At 36.3% G+C, this 23,719-nt stretch overlaps 2 protein-coding genes across 2 annotated transcripts in view; one reads left to right on the top strand and one right to left on the bottom strand.

The window, feature by feature from the left end:
* TOP2B (DNA topoisomerase II beta) overlaps positions 1 to 1,493 on the top strand; it is a 109,790-nt gene extending 108,297 nt beyond the window's left edge. The window contains exon 36 of the mRNA XM_053714236.1: positions 995 to 1,493. Within this exon, the coding sequence (XP_053570211.1) occupies positions 995 to 1,153 (159 nt within the window). The 3' untranslated portion in view covers positions 1,154 to 1,493. The remainder of the gene's footprint in view (positions 1 to 994) is intronic.
* Positions 1,494 to 2,539: 1,046 nt separating this feature from the next.
* The window catches only part of RARB (retinoic acid receptor beta), a 443,986-nt gene continuing 422,806 nt past the window's right edge, over positions 2,540 to 23,719 (bottom strand). Inside the window, exons 7-8 of the mRNA XM_053714235.1 lie at positions 19,424 to 19,582; positions 2,540 to 4,254 (exon numbers count right to left, since the gene is read on the bottom strand). Of these exons, the coding sequence (XP_053570210.1) occupies positions 4,061 to 4,254; positions 19,424 to 19,582 (353 nt within the window). The 3' untranslated portion in view covers positions 2,540 to 4,060. The remainder of the gene's footprint in view (positions 4,255 to 19,423; positions 19,583 to 23,719) is intronic.

Genomic DNA, 23,719 nt, shown 5'->3' with positions numbered 1-23,719 from the left:
TTTTTGCAGGTAAGCTTTGGATGCATTATATATTTAGAAACTTATGTTAGTTCATACTGTTTTATGTCCCTTTAAAGGGATTTGAAATCTAAACATTTTCTTTTGTGATTCAGATAGAACATACAATTTAAATTTTCTTCTATTATCTAATTTATTTTGTTCTCTTGCTAGCCTTGTTTAAACGGATACCTCAGAGAAGCAATGCACCACTGGGAACTAGCTGCTGGTTGGTAGCTGCACTTATGTTGTCATTGGCTCACACAATGTGTTCAGCTTTTTCCCGTTACCATATTGCTGCTCCTTCAGTAAAGGATACAAAGAGAATTAGGCAAATTTGATTAAAAAAATGTATGTTCTATCTAAATCATTTAAAGGGACAGTCTAGTCAAAATTAAATGTTCATGATTCAGATAGGGAATGCAATTTTAAACAACTTTCCAATTCACTTTTATCATCAAATGTGCTTTGTTCTTTTGGTATTCTTTGTTGAAAACTAAACCTAGGTAGGCTCATATGCTAATTTCTAAGCCCTTGAAGGCCACCTCTTATTTCAATGCATTTGGCAGTTTTTCACAGCTAGAGGGTGTTTATTTCATGTGTGCCATACAGATAACATTGTGACCACACCCATGGAGTTACTAATGAGAGGGCACTGATTGGCTAAATGCAAGTCTGTTAAAAGAGCTGAAATAAGGGGGCAGTCTACAGAAGGCTTAGATACAAGGTAATCACAGAGGAAAAAGGAAATTTAATATAACCGTGTTGGTTATGCAAAGCAGGGGAATGGTTAATAAAGGGATTATCTTTTTTTTTTTTAAACAATAACAATTCTGGAGTAGTAGACTATCCCTTTAAGAGAAAGTGTTTTGTGGTTGATCTTGAGAAATACACCCTAGGGCTCTGTTGATATTAGGAACACCCAAATAATCCATCTAGAATATGTGTCTGCGGGACACACAATAGACCAAACAAGATATTTTCTTTTTCATTACAGAGATCCAAGAAACCTTCATTTGATCAAGATTCAGATGGTGACATATTCCCGTCAGAATTAGGGTCTGAAAGTGCATCGCGGCAGAGGCCTGGCCGGGCCAGGAAAGAAGTTAAATATTTTGCAGAGTCTGATGATGAGGATGATTTTGATATGTTTTAATTATGTGCCCGAAGAGCACACAAACATTTTCCGACAAAGTATCTTGTGTAGTCCTTTTGTCCCTCCTGTTGCAGACTTTTGTACATTGTCTTATTTTATGTGATGACGTAATTTGATGGTTTTTATTATTGTGTAGACATTTTAACATTTTGTTGTTACACATACAGTTTTATGCTCTTTTTTACTCATTGAAATGTCATGTATTTGTCCAGATATGGCTTGTAGAAATGTTTTAGACCGCTGTGCTCAAGCACACATTTTAATTGTCCTGGATGGGAAAAAAAATAATGCAAACCTGCTTTTTAAAATGAAATGAAACATTAAAAAAAAACAGAAACAAGCATTTACAGTTTTTTTTTTTCTCTTAAGCTAATCAAGGAATGCGTAGAAAGTTTTAAAATAAATATATTTTATTCTTTGCCAGGAGACTCCATGGAAAAAAGGTAAACAGTATATGAACATAGAAAGCATTGTTAAACAATTCAATTTACAAACAGAGTCGGTGAAGATACATCACAGACTTGCTAAAATATCCCCCCAAAATGTACTAGTGCTTTAAATGAGACCTATAAACACCTGTGTTAAATTCTCTACTGTGGTTTCACTTGTTTGTGGTGATCAAAAGAAATTAAAAATGACAAACAATTCCTATGTTTTAGTGTTGTTGGTAAGGGAGTATTTTTTTCCCCTCTACTAGAGTTTTTTTTTTTAAAAGAAGGGTTATATTTGGTTAAAGGGACAGTCTAAACCTTAGTCATCTTAAACTCTTACTTTGGATTAAGCTGCAAATAGTCTGCACCCCTTTCTATATCATGCAGCAGGAATGGTAAAAAAGTTATTTAAAATAAATATTCTTTCTGGCCACTTTTGAAATGGCTGCCAAGCTCCATCCACTGATGACATCACAATCTGGGCTGCATCTAGTCATTTGCTGAATAGGATTGACAGTCTGATAAATCCAACTAGTGAGTCTTTTGTGATTGTATGCCATATGCAGCCCAGATTGTGATGTCATCAGTGGGGTGGAGTTTGGCAGCCATTTCAAAGTGGCCAGAAACAATATTCATGTTAAAATAAGTTTTTTACCATTCCTGCTGCATGATTCAGCAAAGGTGCAGAAGGCTATTTGCAGCCTAAAGTGAATGTAAACTTTGATGAAATAGTGCCTGGTTTTTAAAAATACTATTAAAAACAGGGGCACTTTCATTCATCAAAGTTTACATTGCAGCGGATTTTACAAATACCTTCTCCTGAAACACCGGATCGCCGATTTCCCCCCGGCAATCCAGCGTTTCAGGAGAAGGTATTTGTAAAATCCGCTGCAATGTAAACTTTGATGAATGAAAGTGCCCCTGTTTTTAATAGTATTTTTAAAAATCGGGCACTATTTCATCAAAGTTTACTTTCACTTTAATTTTATGTAAGACTTTAAAGGGCCACTCAATCAAAATTAAACTTTCATTTTAAACAACTTTCAAATTTACTTCCATTAACAAAATGTGCACAATCTTTTTATATTTAAACTTGAGTCACCAGCTCCTACTGAGCATGTGCAAGAATAAGTGTGTATGCATTTGTGAATGGCTGTCACATGGTACGTGTATGTATTTGTGATTGGCTGATGGCTGTCACATGGTACAGGGGGAGTGGAAAAAGACAACTTTTAAAATTGTCAGAAAAAAAAATCTACTACTCATTTGAAGTTCAGACTATGTGCTATTGCATTGTCTTGTTATCTTGCATTTGTTGATAATGCAAATCTACTGTGTTGACTGGACCTTTAAGATGACTAAGGTGTAGACTGTCCCTTTATTTACAAATTATTTTGTTTAGATTTCCTCCTTCATGCACAGTTCATGTTGGCATTATTTGCAGTGATTTGGGAATGAGAAGAATCATTGCATTGCTCTGTAATGCTGTAGTGTTCCTTCCAACATCAAATCTTCCACCAAATTTACAGACCACAGGTTACTGTGCATAATATGTGTATTCTTTGGGGGGGTACCAAGGGGAACTGAGGGGATTTTTATGCTACTCCCACTCATAAGTAGTGAACCACACACAAACATGTCTCTAATGGCTTGTGAATAAGTAAACATAAAACATAACACTGGGAAGTGCCTTTGAGGCTATCATTACTGCAGTAATGCACCTGTATACATTATCCACCAAACTCACATCTGCTTTTTTTTTCTCCATTTTTTTTTTTCTTTTTAAAGTGACATTGACAATTCTACAATGAAATTATGACTATCTGAACAGGCAGTTACTGATACAAAACAGTCTTCAGATAATGTAGTGACATAACTTTTCTCACACGTAGGGTAAGTAGATAGAATAAACAATGTAGCTGAGGGCATGTAGAGAGATTTCATTAGAATTAATTGAAAGTCTTTTTCTCATCTGGACATGTACAACAGTCCATTTTTTTGTTACCTTGTTGCCTTGATAATGTTATGTACACAAGACAGAAGGAAAGCACCAGACTTCCATCCATCAGAGAACAGAAAAGTATATATATATATATATATTTTTGCTGTACAAATTCCCCAGAAAAGTTGTTTCAGAACATTCTTCAGAGATCATGCATTGTTGATTGGAAAAGAAAATAGACTTTTATTTCCTGTTCTGTAAAATGGCTGCTTTAGTGTTCAGTTATTCCATTGTCTCTTTATTTTTTTTTCCTTTACCTAACTGTAAGAGTACAGCATAGTTAAGAATGTAAACAGTAAAAGTATATAGGTTTTATATAAATGAGAACCAACTTTTTTTTTTTTCCGTTTTTTTTTTTTTTATATATAGAATTCTTGAATTTGAAATGTCAGCAGCAGGAAAATGTTTATAGTTTTTGCTAGTCATTCCTGTGTGCATATTTTGTTGGGAATGTCTGAAGTGGTGGGAAATGTCTTATTGCACCTGCGCGCAGTTACTGACGCGGTCGTCGTCTGAGCTTGGTGAGATGCTGTGACTGTGCTCTGCTTCATCCTCTTTTGGGCTTGAGGCTGTTGTCTCGTGCCCCTCTGAGTTTTCCAACATTTCCTTAATAAGTGGTGGCATCGATCCGGGAATTTCCAGCTTTAGTGTTATAACGCGTTCTGCACCTATAGAGAATAAAAATAAAATTGGCTTTGTTATGGCTAAATATTTAATGTCTTTAAATAAACAATACACAGTGTCTTGTAATCCCACACACACACACCACCATGTGATCATAGGAGTTATGTAGATTGAATCTCTATTATTGATTGAACTTAGGAAAAAAGTTATCCTTACAGTCCACCTATCTTTTTATTGGTTCATGAGAAGGTACAGCAAAGAACAAGCAACTTTCATTTCAAAAGAATAAGAGCAATTAAAAAAATGTAAAAGGGTTTGAACTATTTAATTATATTATAGCTCTTTAACTCTAACACAGTCTTACTTAAAAGGACAGTCAACACCAGATTTTTTGTTGTGTAAAAAGATAGATAATCCCTTTTTTACCCATTCCCCAGTTTTGCATAACCAACACAGTTATAATACACGTTTTACCTATGTAAATTACCTTGTATCTAAGCCTTTGCAAACTGTCCCTTTATTTCAGTTCTTTTGACAGACTTGCATTTTAGCCAATCAGTGCTCACTCCTAGGTAATTTCATGTGTGTGAGCTCAATGTTATCTATATGAAACACATGAACTAATGCCCTCTAGTAGTGAAAAACTGTCAAAATGCATTTAGATTAGAGGAGGCCTCCAATGTCTAAGAAATCATCATATGAACCTCCTAGGCTTAGCTTTCAACTAAGAATACCAAGAGGACAAAGCAACATTGGTGATAAAAGTACATTGGAAAGTTATTGAAAATTACATTCTCTATCGGAATCATGAAAGTTTTTGGGTCTTGACTGTCCCTTTAAGAGAAATGGTTAAATACCCAATGTTTACAGTAATGTCAATTAAGCAAATCTATATAAATGTCTAGTGTGTGGCCTGCACTCATACCTTAAAGGGGTCAGCTACCTGGGTGCAGGTATTGTATTAATAGTCTATAAGCAAAGGTATACCATACTCACTAGATTTGCTCAAAAACAGCAAAGTGCAATTTATTCTATGTATGTGATGTCCCTGGAACTTCACATATATGGCATAATTTGCAGTTTCTGAACACATCTAGCAAGTGCATAATAGGTATGCTTACCAAATAATTATATATATGTTGCAGGTAAAGAAAAAATTTTGGTTATCCTAGCATTACCCGGGTAAACCTGACGTTACCCAAGCGGCTGTGGGTAAGGCTGATGTAATATAATAAATCTGAGTGCATCGAGTCACTGCATCAACTGTAATTCACACATCTTCACTATCTTTTTAGCCTCTGCCTAGGGGGGTTCAAGAGGGGCACTTTTTTTTTAAACCCCCCCCCCCCCCAGGCAAAAAACAAATAGTGTAGATGGGGGGAATTACATTACATTGGGCTTTACCCACCACCACTTGGGTAATGGATTTCTGACTTTACCAACATTCAGCCAGGGCAGAACTGGTCACTGATTAGCCACCTCAAATCTTGCTCTGTCCTGGGAGCGCTAAACAAATCAAATGCTGATACAGATCACAGATGATACTCTGTAGCTAATATTAGATCCTTGACATTTAAAGGGACATTAAACACTAAATAAATGCCAGATAGAATGGTGCATTCAATGAACAGATTCATCCGAGAAGAACATGTAGATGTATTTATTTAAGTTTTATTAGCTGTTGAAATATTGACAAAATAAGTGTAAAGTTTTAGTGTCTATAAAACAATGGGAGCTGCCATGTTGTAACTTAGGTTAACTTCTCTGCTGTGGCCAATTAGGGACAGTTATAAATAGTGTGCAGTCAATGGCTGTGCACAATATAACTGTGTTCTGCACTTTCATTTCTAATAAACTGAAAAGCTCACAATTTCAGAATGGAATTACAGGAAAGGTGGACAAAATAAAGAATGTAAGCATATTGCAGAGTTATTAATTATATGTAAAAACCTCCCCCTAATTTTAGATGTTATTGTATTTTGTCCAGAAATCCACTTCACCCAGCAGTGATTCAAACCTTCTCCCAGCTGATGAGTGGTAAAAACCACGAAACAGTCTGTCCTGGGATGGGTATGAATCACAGCACTAACCCTAGCTAAGCTTATAATCTCTCTCTCTCTCTCACACAGAACAACCCCAATATGTGAACAACAACAAAACCTGCAAAGAGCGTCCATGCAAGTTTTTATTTAACAAAAACATCAACTATTTGGCAATGTCCATATTATTTTAATTATATTAATTGCTCTTGTTAAGAAAAATGAGCATGTCCACATGCTCCGGGAGAAGACTATTACGTAGTCTGTTGACTATCAGGCCCGCAGCTGAGAAAACTCAGGTATGCTTTCGCTAGCCGTGATAATTTCCTGTATTTGCATTAATTTGCCTTCCACCATGCCAGAGGGTCTTGGAATGTACTCATCTTGCATGTATTTGTCCAGCTCGGTTTGCAGAGACATCGCGTCCTCTGTGTAGTAGTCCTCTCTGAATAATGTTGCCATAGAAGTAACAGTGCATGTTGCTTTTCGGGTGGTCCGCTTGCCATTGTCCTTGTACTACTTGGTTAATTTTCTGCGACATTACCACCGTTTTCCATAAGATAAAGCAATTCCGCAACTATGTCTGTGACTGCTTTCTTAACCGTCTCTTCTGTAAACTTAAGGTGTTTGTGCCTGGGGTCTAGAAATGAAGCGATAAGCACCACATTATGTGCTTTTCCTGTGCCTGTAGGTGCAAAGCGGTGCTTAAGGGACTCTGATACAGTTGTTTTAAACTGTGATACTTTTGCTGACTCTCCTGTGGTACTAATGAGAAGCTTGGACCGGAGAGTGACTGTGACAGGGTAAATCATAGAGATTGATACCTCAGACTCTCCGACGGGTGTTTTGTTTTTTAGGTGGCTTTACATGAAAGTCGTGGATTTATGGTACTGCAATTGCACGCCGCTAATGTTGCATTTAACTGCCTTTTCATGTAGTTTTTCAAAATATTTACAAGCAGGACTTTTTGTTGAAGATGCCATTTTTTGCAAAATTTGTTTAGTCTACTATGAGTACAAAATAACACGTCAACATAACTGCCGCCAAGTGAGAGAATCTGCAATCGGTAGTAGGCTAGGGCTAAGGGCTGGTAGGCTGTCTATGGGTTGTTTTTGACTATCAAAATATAGCAAAATGTAATATTTCAGAAACCGACTAATGAGAGAGATGGAGATGGGCAGCTACAGTTCATTAAGGGAACCATGAATGCCAGCATGTACTGTGACATACTGAAGCAGAGCATGATCCGCTCCCTTCAGAGACTGGTCCGCAGGGCAGTATTCCAACATAACGACCCCCAAACACACCTCCAAGATGACCACTGCCTTGCTAAAGAAGCTGAGGGTAAAGGTGATGGACTGGCCAAGCATGTCTTCAGACTTAAACCCTATTGAGCATCTGTGGGGCATCCTCAAATGGAAGGTGGGGGAGCACAAGGTCTCTAACATCCACCATCTCAGTGATGTTGTCATGAAGGAGTGGAAGAGGACTCCAGTGGCAACCTGTGAAGCTCTGGTGAACTCCATGCCCAAGAGGGCAGTGCTGTAAAATAATGGCGGCCCACACAAAATATTGACACTTTGGGCCCAATTTGGACATTTCCACTTAGGGGTGTACTCACTTTTGTTGCCAAAGGTTTAGACATTAATGGCTGTGTTGAGTTATTTTAAGGGGACAGCAAATTTACACTGTTATACAGGCTGTACACTCACTACTTTACATTGTAGCAAAGTGTAATTTCTTCAGTGTTGTCACATGGAAAGATATAATACAATATTTACAAAAATATGAGGGGTATACTCAGTTGTGTGAGATACTGTGTGTGTGTTTGTATATGTGTATATATATATATATATATATATATATATTAGGGCTGAGTTAGACTAGTCGATTAGTCTCTCATTGTTCGACTAGTACGGCATTAGTCGGTTACTGAATATTACATATTGCTATATTTTGATAGTCAAAAACAACGCATAGACAGCCTACCAGCCCGTAGCCTTAGCCCTATTGTAGCAAAGTGTCATTTCTTCAGTGTTGTCACATCAAAAGATATAATAAAATATTTACAAAAATGCGAGGGGTGTACTCACTTTTGTGAGATACTGTGTATATATATATATATATATATATATATATAAAAAAATATATATAATAGAGGGGGGGGGGAGTTCTGCTGTTCCTGTAGGCACAACCCATTAAAAGGACATGTTTTCATTGAGCAAATATAGCTACTTCAATTACAAAAATAAACCTAAATACTGTGCAGCGGGTGTAAGAAGTCATTGGAAATACATTTTACAATAAATTAAAAAGTAGTTTTTAAGCACAGTAAAGGCAATGCACAGTCTATGTTATTCTGGTTTTACTGTAAATGCCCCTTTAAATGTACAATATTCACTTTTTGGGAGAATAAAAAAAAAATACAATTCTGTTTCATATACAATTATCAGCTTTTGGGGGGGGAATAACCTTTTTTAACACACCATTATATATTGTATACACAATGGATGTGAAAAGCGTGTATACGGCGATCAAACACGAAACAGGCATAGGGGTTATTACTAAACATCTTAGAATAAACAAAGGGTATACACTTTCAAAATGTGATTTTCTTGATGAATTGTTAAGGCTGGTCCTTCATTGGAATTACTTCTTATTCCAAGACACTTGATTTGTTCAAGTTAAGGGTACGGCTATGGGATCCAATGTCGCTCCATCACATGCCAATCTGTTCATGGGATAATTTAAAGAAAGAGTTGTCTATGAAAATAAGATCTTTAAGGAGATGGGATCTGTTTGGTGGCGCTTCATAGATGACGTGTTTGGCATATGGTGGGGCGACACTGGATCCCTTAATAGATTTGTTGAGGAGTTATATTCAGCCGTCGGAGGTCTTGAATTTTCAGTAACCTATAGTGAGGAATCTGTATCATTTTTAGACACTGTGGTATATAAGAAAGATAATGCTCTTACTTTTGACATCCATACAAAAGACACGGATAAAAACACTTTGCTTCATTACAATAGTTTTCACCCCCAAAAAACCAATAGAATCATTACCTAAAAGTCAATTTTTGAGGGTTGAGAGAATTGTCAGCAAAGAGAGGGGGATAGACCGGAGACTAGAGGAGATGCAGTCTAAGTTCCTCAAAAGAGGGTACCCTAAGACACTCTTAGATCTGAAGAGGAGTGAAATTACTGATAGAGGAGCCTGTGTCCACTAAAAAGAAGGCTGAGAAAGATCGTATAGTATTTGTTACACAATTCAGTCCATTAAGCCAGCAAGTCAAACACATAGTCAACAAACATTGGCATATTCTTAGAGACTGTAATGAAGGTATACAGGCCTTTAAGGAACTCCCTCTAGCAGCCCATAGAAGGGTTAAGAACTTATGTGACCACTTAGTAAGTATTGATATAGGATCAGCAAAGAGGTTAACACAATTGCATATTGGGGAAAAAAAGGGACAGACAGCTATCTTTGTCTTAGCTGTGTGAGTTGCAGCTCTATTATTATCACCCTCATAATGGGAAAAAGTATAAAAATCAATTAATTCTTTACTTGTGAGTCTAAATATGTGATTTACCTAATCAAGTGTCCCTGTTCGTCGATTTACTTAGGTGAAACTACTAAAAAGGTGAAAGACAGAATGAGCCAACACAGGTCAAATATAAGGTGTAAAAACAAGGAGGCTCCTCTGTCGGCTCACTTCTTGGAGAAAAATCAACAAATAATAAATTAAGATGGCAGGTAATTGATCATGTAGGACCTCAGAGAAATGGAATGGTCAGGGAGAAATTATTAAAACAAAGGGAGATGCAATGGATCCATAGGCTAGAAACTCTTAGACCTAAAGGTCTTAATAAAGATTATGATTTAACTGTGTTTTTTTTTTTATCTAGCTGATATAGGAATTATGGGTTCAATAGCTCACTTTGGGGTATCTGACATCAGTAGCATCTGGTATGTAAATATTTTAATGAGTCTGAAATGCATGATACAATGTACATTAAAATGTATAAAATTGTTATAGTATAGATTGCGGTCATTTGTAAATATACTATGTATGGCTGCAATATCTGGTTTTGTCCACTAGATGGCGGTAAATGACCAGTAAGGGAGTAGTTGGCGCCAAAAATGCCTTTAAAAGTTTGTACAAGTTGTATGCTTAACATCTATGATTAAGGGGGAAACCCCAAAACGTCACTTTTGATTTTATCCGTATGCCAATAAAGTAAGACATTTTTTTTTTACAAGTGCTGTGGACCGTCTATGTGATTTGCTGTGTACCTGGGATTTGGCAGGATCCCTTGTGTTCACATGCACTGTGACTACACTATACACAATATAACCCCAACATCTCTGGTTCCAGAAGGTGCCTAAGGGTAGCTGTTGATAACGTACTGTGAAACATGTGTCAAAGCACAACATTATACTTTCTGAGTCCTATATATAAGGCCCTAACTGTTACTCATGATATAATTGGTGATATTACACTGTATGACAAGTGCATAATCAAAATATTTGCTAATTTAGTTCATATTACACTATAAGATCACTCCAACTTTATAATAAATGCTGTTCACATAACCCTAATATTTACTAAGGCTATCATACCTGAGAGGCCTATTATCATAATTGATAATTATATAAGATTTCTTCATCCCCCCTTTTTTATATAGTAATATTAAATGTTATGTTTTAATTTAGTTGTCCATTATTTCAGCCTAGTAGTCAGGGCAGTGAGTGCTCAAATCGCATTCTATAGTGGGAATCTCCCTTGCTTTCCCACGATGTGTGCTATTTAATTTAACTTCACAAAGCACCCCTTCCTATCACATTATACATGAAACTATTAGGTAATAACTAAACAATTGAAAATAAGACTAGGGAGCTTGCCTGTTAGTGGTGCCCTTGCTCTACTGACACATGTGAATTCAGCTACCTGGTTAATCCAGAATTCTTGAGCAATAGAGCACACAGACTACCTGACTTACTTCTTTGTGTAATTCTCCATATAATAATGGATTTCACTTGGGACAAAGACAGACAAGCTAGGCAGTTTAAATGAGCGGCTGATCTAGATGAAATTTTTCAAGAGGGCAATAGTACAAGAACTAATATTATACAAACCACACTAGATGGTGTACTTTGAGATATACATAAAACAATGTTTAAACAGGATAAAGTGTGATGGAACCGCCATTTTTTTAAAAGTATATAGAAAAAAAACTAATACCAAGAGGATTGAGAATCCAACTGTTCCTGGCATATGAATTCAAAAATTAAGCTCTGATCACTGAGTGGGAAGAGGCACTATCAGAGTGCTCAAGGAAATTGATGAATATTCTCATAAAGAATGATTGATCAGAATACGATATACTGGAAGCTAAAATACAAGAACAGAATGAAATACTAAAAAAAATTCAAAATAATCCAGAATTTGAAAGTCATATAGAACTTACCAGAAAGAGCTGGATAAGTACGAATTAGAACTGAAGAGTACCAAACAAGGTAAACTAAAGAGAGATATAAATGACTTTACCAGCAACAGGGTATATAAATGGCGAAATAGATCATTCTATAGAAAACCTAACACAAATCCTAAAGTCACCATAGTAGAAAGTGATATATCAGACACAGATGGGGAGCAGGGTAACTCTACCAGTACTGTCCCCCCCCTCCAATGCTACTACCTCACTGGCCCCTAGATCCTCCAGCCGTAATAAGAGGAAGGATTTTTTAGAATCAGAAGAGGAGGAAGAAAAACAAGAGGAGGGGGGAGGATAAAACAAAAGACCAACCAGGTGGCGGATATACAAACAATCGGACTACCAGAGGAATGGGAACTAACACAAGAGGGGAGTAATACATTTAACAGACATACAGCTCTCTGAAAGGCATACATCAATATTATCCAAAGGCTTATCATTCTGTCCATCTCAAAAGATACATTTAAAGTCATCAAAGATGTGCAACTGTATATTCACAAGCTTAATCTAAAGAAATTCTTCTCCAACAAAGAACTAGAATGGGGTTGGAATACAGAAGAACTCCAGACTATCCAAGACCATTAAAGGGTCTTGAGAAAGGCCTTTGAGAGGCGAAACGCGTCGACATACCACTGGTAAGCCTATTTCTAATACCATAACAAGGTGTTTTAAACTTTATTGCACGATTGCATTTTATTTTTTTACAGGTTTCAAGAAGATACTTTTGGATTTTAATCATTAGAATATACCAGAAGTTCAGCTCCATTTCCTCCCAAAGCACAAAATCCTATATTTTTTATTGGGATACTCTCCAAATAAATAGGGATTAATATAAACTTTTACATTGTCATATTTTTTCCACATTATTTTTTCGGATATTTTGCATCTCTTTTTGGCTTCATCTTTTATTCTTTAAACCACTTCACAAACGTTTCACATATCACCATTTTCATTGAATCTTTTTGAAACTTTCTTTTTGGAATTTTGTATATATTTTTATTTTCACATTTTTACACTTATTCGAACACTTGGATTTGTCACTTCCACACACGGATTCAACAACACCAGGAGAGACTCTTTATCACCTGTAACACTACTAGTCCTCCACTATTTAGACAGTGAGGATCATCCTTGAAAGCACTTTATAGGAATAACATCAAAGACCAGCAATACACTGTGTGTCAGCATACATTTGTTATAAATCTGTACATTGTTACGGATTGTTTTATCTTGTAACTATCTTATTGCGATCACTATATTGTATCACATTTTACTGTATATTTTTCTGTGTTTTTATTTGCATCATGGCTCCATGAAGTTTTTAATATATGTTAGATTGTGATTGATTTTAGACTGATATAAATAATTATTCAGCTTTTTAATACATCCACCTCAGTCTTCTTTGGTTGGCGCTCTCTCCCCCACCCATTTTTCTGTTTTTCACCAAGTCCACTAGGGGACTTCTGGAAGAGAGCAAGAGGTGTACCCATTAGCGCTTGGCCTACTGCCCTTTTTTTCCAACTAAATGTGGTAAATACTATGTAGGTATGACCACAAGGAAACTGAGGATAGGACTCATGGAACACCTAAGAAACATAAAAAATGCAGTAAAAGACATATATATATATATATATATATATATATATATATATATATATATATACATATATACACACACATTTTTCACGTTGTTTCACACACTTTTATTTTCTTGCTTTATCAATTTCACATTTAGTTTGCAGTATCAGCACACAGTACACTTTATTTATTTATTTAATATCAGTATCTAAAATTTATATTCTTGACATAATCCCTAGATATTTATAATTTCTGAATTTATAGACATTACCTTGGAACCACAAACAATATAGATACTATTGATGGACAGATGTATTCAGAACTTTAGAAGAAAATGATCAACTACTTAAAAGAATATGATCTTAAACAACCTACTACTGACTTTTAATAATCCTGGTAAACCCACTAATGACATACTAGGGATATTGGATAACATACGTACGGAACCATATGACTTAGTATGACAGAAAGAACAGCAGATATAGTAGATTACAAATTGTAATGTATAACCGGAACGAGTGGCAATAGGACTTTTTTTATTAATCTCATAGCAATTCATATTAGAGGATAATTAGAACTCTTCACTTTGCATCTACTTGTAACAATGTAATGAGATAATTTAATCTTACACATCAATGTCCACTTTTATGGCTAAACATGGTTACATATTTGAAAAAAGAATCCATGAATAGTTTTATAGATATATTTCAATCTATACGCTGGGAATTCTGTAATGCCATTGATACACAATGTATATAATAATCTAGATGATAGAAAAACTACAATACTAACATATAATATATACCAAGTACCACATAGAATACATGGCTTAAGTAGATTTAACAATTCTGTCCAAATGGTACAGGATGGATTGGTCCTTAATTAAGATCCTGATACCCTGCGAGATGACTGTGAATTAATACTGGATATATTTAATATAAATATGCGTCCACCTTAAATCGCAGGAATTTGAGATCAATCCCTTCCACCTTAAATCGGTGCACACTGTTACTTTGAGTATCCAATACGGAGATGACTTTGATACAGATTGACAGCCGTGTCCTTCAATCAGAATAGTACTCAGGCGGAACTTCCGATCTCATCAAAGTACTGGCTTGTCTTGTCGAAATCTGTGACCCGACGGAATTTGTGACCATTACGTCACCACATTCCTGACTGCACACGTGACTGGTTGACCACCAATCACCTGCTAGAGACACCCCATTCGTCACGGTCGCACATTCTGAGCGCTTGCATCTGAGTGCTCACATTGATCCGGTTGGGAAAATTATACAAGCAAAGGAGCTATTACATTGTGCTCTTTTATTCTCCTAAATCAACTTATCTCTAAAGCACCACACCGGCGGCAGTATTAAGATGTTGCTTGCCCTCAATATTACATATTTCTATTTGAATCTCTCTGCATATTCACTTTTTAGGTTCATGTCCTCCGTCTCTACTACACACATCTACTTTCTCGTGTCGCATTACCGTCTTAACTCCAAGTACTTAATATTGTTACCTGGTATATAGCCATTAGGTCAGGAATATATTATTGCCTCTTAATAAGCGAGCACTCAGAATGTGCGACCGTGACGAAGGAGGTGTCTATAGCAGGTGATTGGTGGTCACCCAGTCACGTGTGCGCTGAGGAATGTGGTGACGTCACAGTCGCACATTCCGTCGGGTCGCAGATTTCGGTACTACAGCGGCTCACCGCCTTTGATAAAGCAGTGAGCACAGTCAGGGCGAAACGCATTAGGAGCTAACAGAGAGCTTATGGGAACTCTTTTTTAAAAGGATAGGAGTAGATGTTTTAACAGCATTTAACCTTAATAATGTTATGATCTATGGTAGTATTGATCTTATAGTAGTTACCAGCAGGGGTTGGGTAGCATGTAACTTACGGTCAGACTTAAGCTGACAAGGGGACTTGAATTTATACATGTGGCATAGTGGGCCTGCAGCGTACGATTTTTCAGCCTGACTATTTGCATTAGAGCAGCACTTTGACATAACACTGAATCAGCATAAGTGCATCACTCTCAAGTTTTACATACGAGCTGCAAACCCTGCTTTAACTGCACAGATTCTCCTCACAGTAGCCAGGAGTTACTTATATATAGTTACCTATAGTCTCTCACACTGGATATATAGCTAATCATGTCCGTGATATGTGACATGTAACAACATATTGCACACTTAATGACAAGTTTAACAAATAACATTATTATCTTGTGTTACTTCAATTTATATATAAATATATATAAACTAGAAATCCTAGTGAGGTTCGTAGCGCAACAATTATTAGCGTAACTATCGGCACTAGAGCAGTACTCTGATATAATGTTGCAAAAGCATGAGCGTATCTCGCTTAAGTTCAATATAGGATTGGCATACCGTGGTTTAACTGCACAGATCTTCTCTCCTGTAACCTAGGGTTATTTACCAATAGCCACTTATAATCACTTACATGAAATAGTAATTTAATTTGTCCGTGATAGAAATAAACAGCATACTTAATACTTTAATATACAAAATTACTATTAAGTGTTATTAAGTGTTACTTTTAGCATTGTATGCATTTAAGTAACGAGTAATACAAGTTAGGTTTACGGACCATTATAGTCAGACGATTAGCGCAACCTCTATGGCTAGATGACTATTACTGAATTAACCCTTTAGATATTGGCTACTGATAAGATATCTTACTTACAGTATGCTAATATATAGTTGTAACAACCCATAAGAGTACTAATGTTTTCACTGGAAAACAATCTCATGCTTTAGAGATCGATATTGGAAGATATTCAAAATGTTGACTTAAGGTCATGTGCTCTAACACAATATAACGCCAACATCTCTGGCTCCAGAAGGTGCCTAAGGGTAGCTGTTGATAACGTACTGTGAAACATGTGTCAAAGCACAACATTATACTTTCTGAGTCCTATATATAAGGCCCTTACTGTTACTCATGATATAATTGGTGATATTACACTGTATGACAAGTGCATAAGCAAAATATTTACTGGTTTACATGCACCAGGCCCTTATTGCCATTTACGCAAATCTGAGCAAATTTAGTTCACGTTACACTATAAGATCACTCCAACTCTATAATCAATGCTGTTCACATAACCCTAATATTTACCAAGGCTATCATACCTCAGAGGCCTATCATCAGAATTGTATTTATATATTAGGGTTTTTTCATTCAAACTATTCATTCCATTGTTTTTAAGATTTCTTCACCCCCCTTTTTTATATAATAATATTAAATGTTATGTTTTAATTTAGTTGTCCATTATTTCTGCCTAGTAGTCAGGGCAGTGAGTGCTCAAATCGCATTATTTAGTGGGAATCTCCCTTGCTTTCCCACGATGTGTGCTATACACTTTTTATGCAGTGCTGTTATTGCTTAAAAAGATAGATAATCCCTTTATTGCTCATTCCCCAGGTTTGTATAACCAACAGTTATATTAATACATATTTTACCTCTGTGATTACCTTGTATCTAAGTCTCTACAGACCCCTGATTTCAGTTCTTTTCACAGACATTTTAGCCTATCAGTGCCATCTCATAAGTAACCCCACAGGAGTGAGCACAATGTTATCGATATGGCACACATGAACTAGCTCTGAGTAGCTTTGAAAAGCTAACAAAACCTGCTCTCACCCTTCAGTATATTTTTCCACCTTTGCATTGGTTCAGCTATAATGAAAACCTGGCCTTCTGGGGGAACTTGAGGACCGCCGTCGAGAAACACTGCTCTAGAGCACTGGTTTTAAAACCTGTCCTGAGGCCACATTTTGAACTGGAGCACAGGTGAAATAATCAGCTGCTCTCATCCAAGGTATTCCTGAAAACCTGGCCTGTTGGGGAGGCCTGTGAACAGATTTGAAAACCAGTACTCTATAGAGCAGTTTTTAAAAAATAATTATTCAGGCCAGATTTTGAGGATATCTGAACTGGAGCACAGGTGAAAAAAATCAGCTGATTAGTAACCATAGTTATTGTACATGCTCTCATCCAAGGTAATCCTGAAAATATGGCCTGTTGGGGAGGCCCGAGGACAGGTTTGAAAACCAGTGTTCTAGTTTCTCAATGGTGGTCCTCAAGTACCCCCAACAGGTCAGGTTTTCATTATAGCTGAACCAGTGCACAGGTGAAATAATCAGCTGATGTATGAGTACAGGTTAGTAACCATGGTGTTACTGATCAGCTGATTACTTCACCTGTGCACTGGTTCAGCTATAATGAAAACCTGGCCTGTTGTGGGTATTTGAGCACCATGGTTGAGAAACACAGCTCTAGAGCAGTAATTCCCAAACCCAGTCCTCAAATACATACCCAAACTCTGGAAAACTGCAAGAGTAGTGCCTATTCATAAAAGTGGGGAGTTAACCTTGGTTTCTAACTATCGTCCTATATCACTGCTCCCTGTATTGTCAAAAATCCTAGAAAAATGCGTCCATACGCAATTATGCAAGTATTATCAACTTTCTAACTATCTGACCCCTGATCAATCAGGTTTCAGACCAAATCACTCCACTACAACTGCCCTCCTAAAAGTTTGCAACGACATCCAAACTGCCATGGAACAAGGAGACCTAACTGGAGCTATTTTCCTTGATTTTGCAAAGGCTTTTGACACAGTGGACCATGACCTACTACTTCTCAAACTAAAAAACTCTGGTATTGCTGATCACCCGTTAACCTGGTTTAAATCATATGTATCGGATCGATCACAATATGTCTCTGTCTCTAACAGTGACTCCCTCCCTCTCCCAGTCACGTGTGGTGTTCCCCAAGGTTCCATTCTCGGCCCCCTACTATTCACATTATTTATAAATGATTTGCCTAATGTCTGCAAATCCTCAACTGTACACATGTACGCAGACGACACGGTAATCTATGCAAACAAATCTGATCTGCTGCAGCTTGAAACAGTGCTCCAAGACCAGTTCACAGAGGTAGAAAAGTGGATCTCAAAAAACAAACTCTTCCTAAACACTGACAAAACGGTCACAATGATCTTTGGAACGGGACCTAAAATACATAAATTACAAAATTCCCATCTTCGCATCAAAACAAAATCCAATTGCACGCTGACCGCAGTCCACTCTTTTAAATACTTAGGTATGTTGTTAGACCCCAATCTATCTTTTGGACTCCACATAGAAAAAATTGCCTCAAAACTTTATCCAAAACTAGGTGCCCTGTACAGAAACAAATCTTGCCTCAGCCCTACAGTAAAGGAAAAGATTGTACAGCAAATGCTGATGCCTATCTTGGATTATGGGGACATAGTATATGCACCTGCTCCGCAAACTCACCTTAATAAACTAAATACGTTATATAACTCGCTCTGCCGCTTTGTGCTACAATGTAACTACAGGACCCACCATTGTGACATGCTAAAAGAACTAAACTGGCTGTCGCTGGAATCCAGACGCACCCTCCATCTTTCCTGCCTTGTCTTTAAGAGCCTTTCTGGGAAGCTCCCACCCTACCTGAGCAGAATGCTCTCCCCTGCTATTCCCACCTCCTATAACCTCCGATCCAATAACAGCACATTATTTAGCTTGCCTCAATACAAAAAAAAAAGCAGCTCGATCCTCCTTTTCCTACAGAGCGCCACAATTATGGAATGACCTCCCTCACACTTTAAAAACTTCCCCAAGCCTAAAATCCTTTAAGAGATCCCTCTATACATATCTCAAAACAGAATGCTCCTGTCATGGTTGATTAAATATTTCATACCTGCTCTATGTTAAATGTTTGCATATAATGTGTATTTTTATTATTGTTTTTGTATTTTATTGTACCATATTGTATCAATGCAATGTTTTGTGGTCCCAGGACATACTTGAAAACGAGAGAAATCTCAATGTATCCTTCCTGGTAAAATATTTTATAAATAAATAAATAAATAAATAAATACACCAGATATTCATTATATATTAACTAGCACAGGTGAAATAATCAGCACACCCATCAGCTAAGATATAATAAATATCCTGCCTGTTAAGGGTCAGGAGGACTGGAGTTGGCAAACACTGATTTAGTGTCTTTCGAAACAACAACCTGATTACAAACCTTTTGCGCTTATGCTGCGGAGATCTGTTATTTTCATTAAAATCTTTGGGAACATGTGTGGCTTGTTGGGTCTTCTTTTCCTTATGTAGATTTTTAGCGCTTCTAGTAGTGGTTCTTGCAGTTTATCTACTTTTGCTGGCTCTTCCAGATCCTGACGATCTAGGTTAGGAAAAAAATAAAACTATTTAAATCATATCCCAATTAATATTTGCTTTTGTTGGTTTAACATTGAGCTTCCTGTTGAACTAAGAACACTGTACTTTACAAACAGTACTCTAGGTGGCAGCAGTTGATAGCAGAAAACATTTTCAGTTTAACCATCTGGATAAATAAAATGCTATGTTGCATTTGGACACAGGAGAAAAAAAAGCTATATTTGGCCTGCTGACATTTGAGTGTCTTTCAAGTGTAATTCTTTAAAAAATACTGCCTCCATATCTGTTATGGCGCAGATACTTAAATGCAACAGACACTATTTTCCCTTTATTGAGTTTAACTGTATTGAACACATTCTATATATAATATATGAGCCATGTATCAAATAGGTACATCCATTCAAAGCATTTGTTAGCTGGAAGACTGTCTGAGATTGAAGAAAACTTAACAAATGACCTTTATAGTAGTCAGATTGTAATATTCCATTTGTAAAATGTCTATATTGTGTTATTACTTGTGAGATCGCTCAGGTACTACTAGGTAATACTAGTAGCTTGATTATTTGTGTATGGACGTTTGTTAAAGAGACACGAAACACTGAGATTGTAATAAAAAATGTTTAATTATATATAGTAGAAAAAGAACCTAATTTGCAACATTCTTTCATTTTTTTTGTAATTTAACTCCGAATATTGATAAAGTATAATAATAATAATATTGTGGGCAAACCCAATTCCCGAGTTACTGTAAAGTAAAGGGTGCCGCCATGTTGAAAGCTAGGTTGCCCTTGTCTAATCTATTCTGCTGAGGATAATTAGGGGTGGATAAAGTGTGCAAATTATTACTGTGTGGGGAATTTAGCAATATATTGAACTTTAAAAGATCTCTTAAAGGAGCAACGAATATAAAATTTGCTTCCCCTTATGTGTTTCTGATTACTTGTCATAACAGGTGAAGAGCATTAGGCATTTTTTAAATTGCTCCTTCAGGTTGAGTTACGTATTTGAAATTTCAGTTTTTGTTAATTAAAACCATCACCTATTGTTCTTAAAGACATTTCCATTTAAATGGGCTGAGCCTTCAAAAAGCACACGCCTGCTCAAGTTATGTCTCTCTATACACAAATGCCAATAGTTAGGTATTTAAATGCTAATTATGTGCAGGGGGTTCAATGAACAAAACCAGCTATATTGGATACAAAATGTCTATCTCCCCTCACACTGGGAGGTTGATTTATCCTTTTCTACAGCCAGTACTGCAGTATTGATATTTTCAGTATAGGTGATAGTTTCAACAGGTAAAATCAGCTATTGCAAATGACAGACAAAATGTAAATGAGATATCTGCTAACTTTTTAATACAGCAGGTAAAATGAATTGTTGGGAACACAGAGGGAAAACGTAGAATGTCCCTTTAACTTTGCGTATTCTACAAACAGCCATCACCACACTTTATCCCATGCTGTCATCAGCAGAATAGATTAGATAAAGGGAAACCTAGGTTTCAACATAGCACTGCCCATTACTTTATTACAACTAAAATACTTTATTGAAAAAATGTGATTTAAAAAAAATGTTCCAATTTACTTCTATTATCCAATTTGCTTTGTTGTTATTGTGTCCACTCCTTTGTTGAAAAGAATACCTAGGTAGGCTCAGGAGCAACAACACACTCCTGGGAGCTAGCTACTGATTGGTGGCTGCACATAAGTGCCTCTTGTCATTGTCTCACCAAGTGTGTTCAGCAACAAAAGATACCATAAAGAATGGAGCAAATGTAATAATGGAACTAAAATGGAAGGTTCATTTTAAAGATTTTTTCCCCATGTTTTATGTCCCTTTAAAGGGACAGTATACACTTATTTTCATATAACTGCATGTAATAAACACTACTATAAAGAATAAGATGCACAGATACTGATATAAAAATCCAGTATAAAACTGTTTAAAAATTTACTTAGAAGCTGTCAGTTTGGCTCTGTTGAAAAGGTAGCTGGAAAGCCCACTGCAAGTGGCAAATAAGACCCTCCCCCCCCTCCCCCTTCTTTTGCATATGAAAAGACCCTTTACACAAACAGCAGCAAGCTGGAGAAGGTAGCTGAGCGTATTCACATAAAACTTTGGGGCTTGGTTAGGAGTCTGAAAATCAGAGCAATGTTATTTAAAAATAAGAAAAAACTATACATTTATTTTAAAATAAAACTTTATGGGCTATATAAATAGATCATCTACAAAACATTTATGCAAAGAAAAAATGAGTGTATAATGTCCCTTTAAGCCTTTAAGTCGAAATTTTTAAAATGACACAGATATTATTATGTTTTAGCATTATTATTTCCTCCCATAATCATCAAAATTATGACAAATCACGGCTTGAACTATCTTGCTTTGCATGTAATGAGTCTATCTCATATATTAGTTTCACCTGTACATTTCACACCACAACCCATTAAAATGGAATGAACTTGCAGGGAAATCTGATCTTATGTTATCACTTTCAATAGACACACAAATGCTTCCTTATATTATCTCTGTTGCATAGCAAAGCTTATGGACAGAACAATTGAAAAATCGCATTTTATTACTTATCTCTTCTACCCCTCACTGGGAGTGTAATTACTTCTGCTGTTTATGTTTACATAGCTGTTATATAGCCAATACTTAATAATATAATCTTTCAGTATAGGTAGGGATACCTTAGGCAAAAGTAGTAATTTCAAATCCCCGAATCAGGGTAAAGGAGCTATTAGTAAACCATGTAATACACTCCAGCATGTAAAACGGATAATTAAGAACAAATTAAAGGGTAGAAAGTTTTAGAGTACATTTTCATAATCAGCTATTTTCTCTGCTGGATTTATTAATGTAATAGTACAATACACAAAGATCTGTGCAAATCCAGATCTTTGTTACACTATTACAGGAATAAATCTAGTGGTGAAAATAGGCAAATGCCGCTACCTGCAGCCATATTTTGCATTTGTTTTCTCTAAATATGAAAATTTGCAAATGTCTATCAAAAACATTCTGTCACCTATATGAAAGCGCAGCATTTAAAGGGACAGTCTGCACCAGTATTTTTTTTGTTTAAAAAGATAATCCCTTTATTACCCATTCCCCACTTTTGCATAACCAACACGGTTATATTAATACACTTTTTACATTTGTGATTACCTTGTATCTAAGCATCTGCAGACTGCCCCTTATTTCAGTTCTTTTGACAGACTTGCATTTTAGCCAATCAGTGAGGGCTCCTAGGAACTCCACAGGTGCGAGCACAATGTTATCTATTCTCAAATAATATAGTGACAGCACAACTATTCTATAAAAAATATGGAAAAAAAAATGCTCATGCCCGGGATAGGGTTTGGTCTCCTTACCCTGTCATTAAATAAAACACAAGATCCTAGCAATTGAGTCTTAGAATATTTTATTATTATAGCTTATAAATGCTTAAATATTCGAGTGTAATAAAGAACAAGGGAACAGCAATGTTTGTCCATTCGTCATCTCACTAACCCCATCCTCCACGGATATTATCTATATGAAACACAAGCACTAGCCCTCTAGTTGTGAAAAACTGTCAAAATGCATTCATATAAGAGGCGGCCTTCAAGGGCTAAGAAATTGGCATATAAGCCTTCCTAGGTTTAGCTTTCAACTAATAATAACAAGAGAACAAAGCAAAATCGATGATAAAAGTAAATTGGAAAGTTGTTTAAAATCACGTGCCCTAGCTGAATCGTGACATTTTGACTAGACTGCCCCTTTAAGCACATTGTTAACTGAAACCTATTTACATTTAAACAAATCACTTGTGCATCTCCTACTTCATTATTAACGATCGTTAACACAAAGTACCCATTTACCAATGAAATACATAATTACCCAATCAGCATGAGTAGAAACTGATACTACTGATAATAGTTTAAAAAGCCGTTCCTACAATTTACATATTTAGATGTTGCACATATGGATGACAGATTTTTTATTTTTTTATACAATGTCTCTTTCAATGTGATATGTTGGAAATTACAACAGTAAATAGGTGAATACTCCTGTACCTCGTTTACATTATGTCAGAGTATGGCAAGAAAAGCTGTATCCTGCAGACACTTGCATTCACCATGTCATTAGCATA

Source organism: Bombina bombina, chromosome 5 (genome assembly GCF_027579735.1).
Source record: "Bombina bombina isolate aBomBom1 chromosome 5, aBomBom1.pri, whole genome shotgun sequence".
In the NCBI taxonomy this organism is placed as follows: domain Eukaryota; kingdom Metazoa; phylum Chordata; class Amphibia; order Anura; family Bombinatoridae; genus Bombina; species Bombina bombina.
This window is presented reverse-complemented; position numbering and strand designations above follow the sequence as displayed.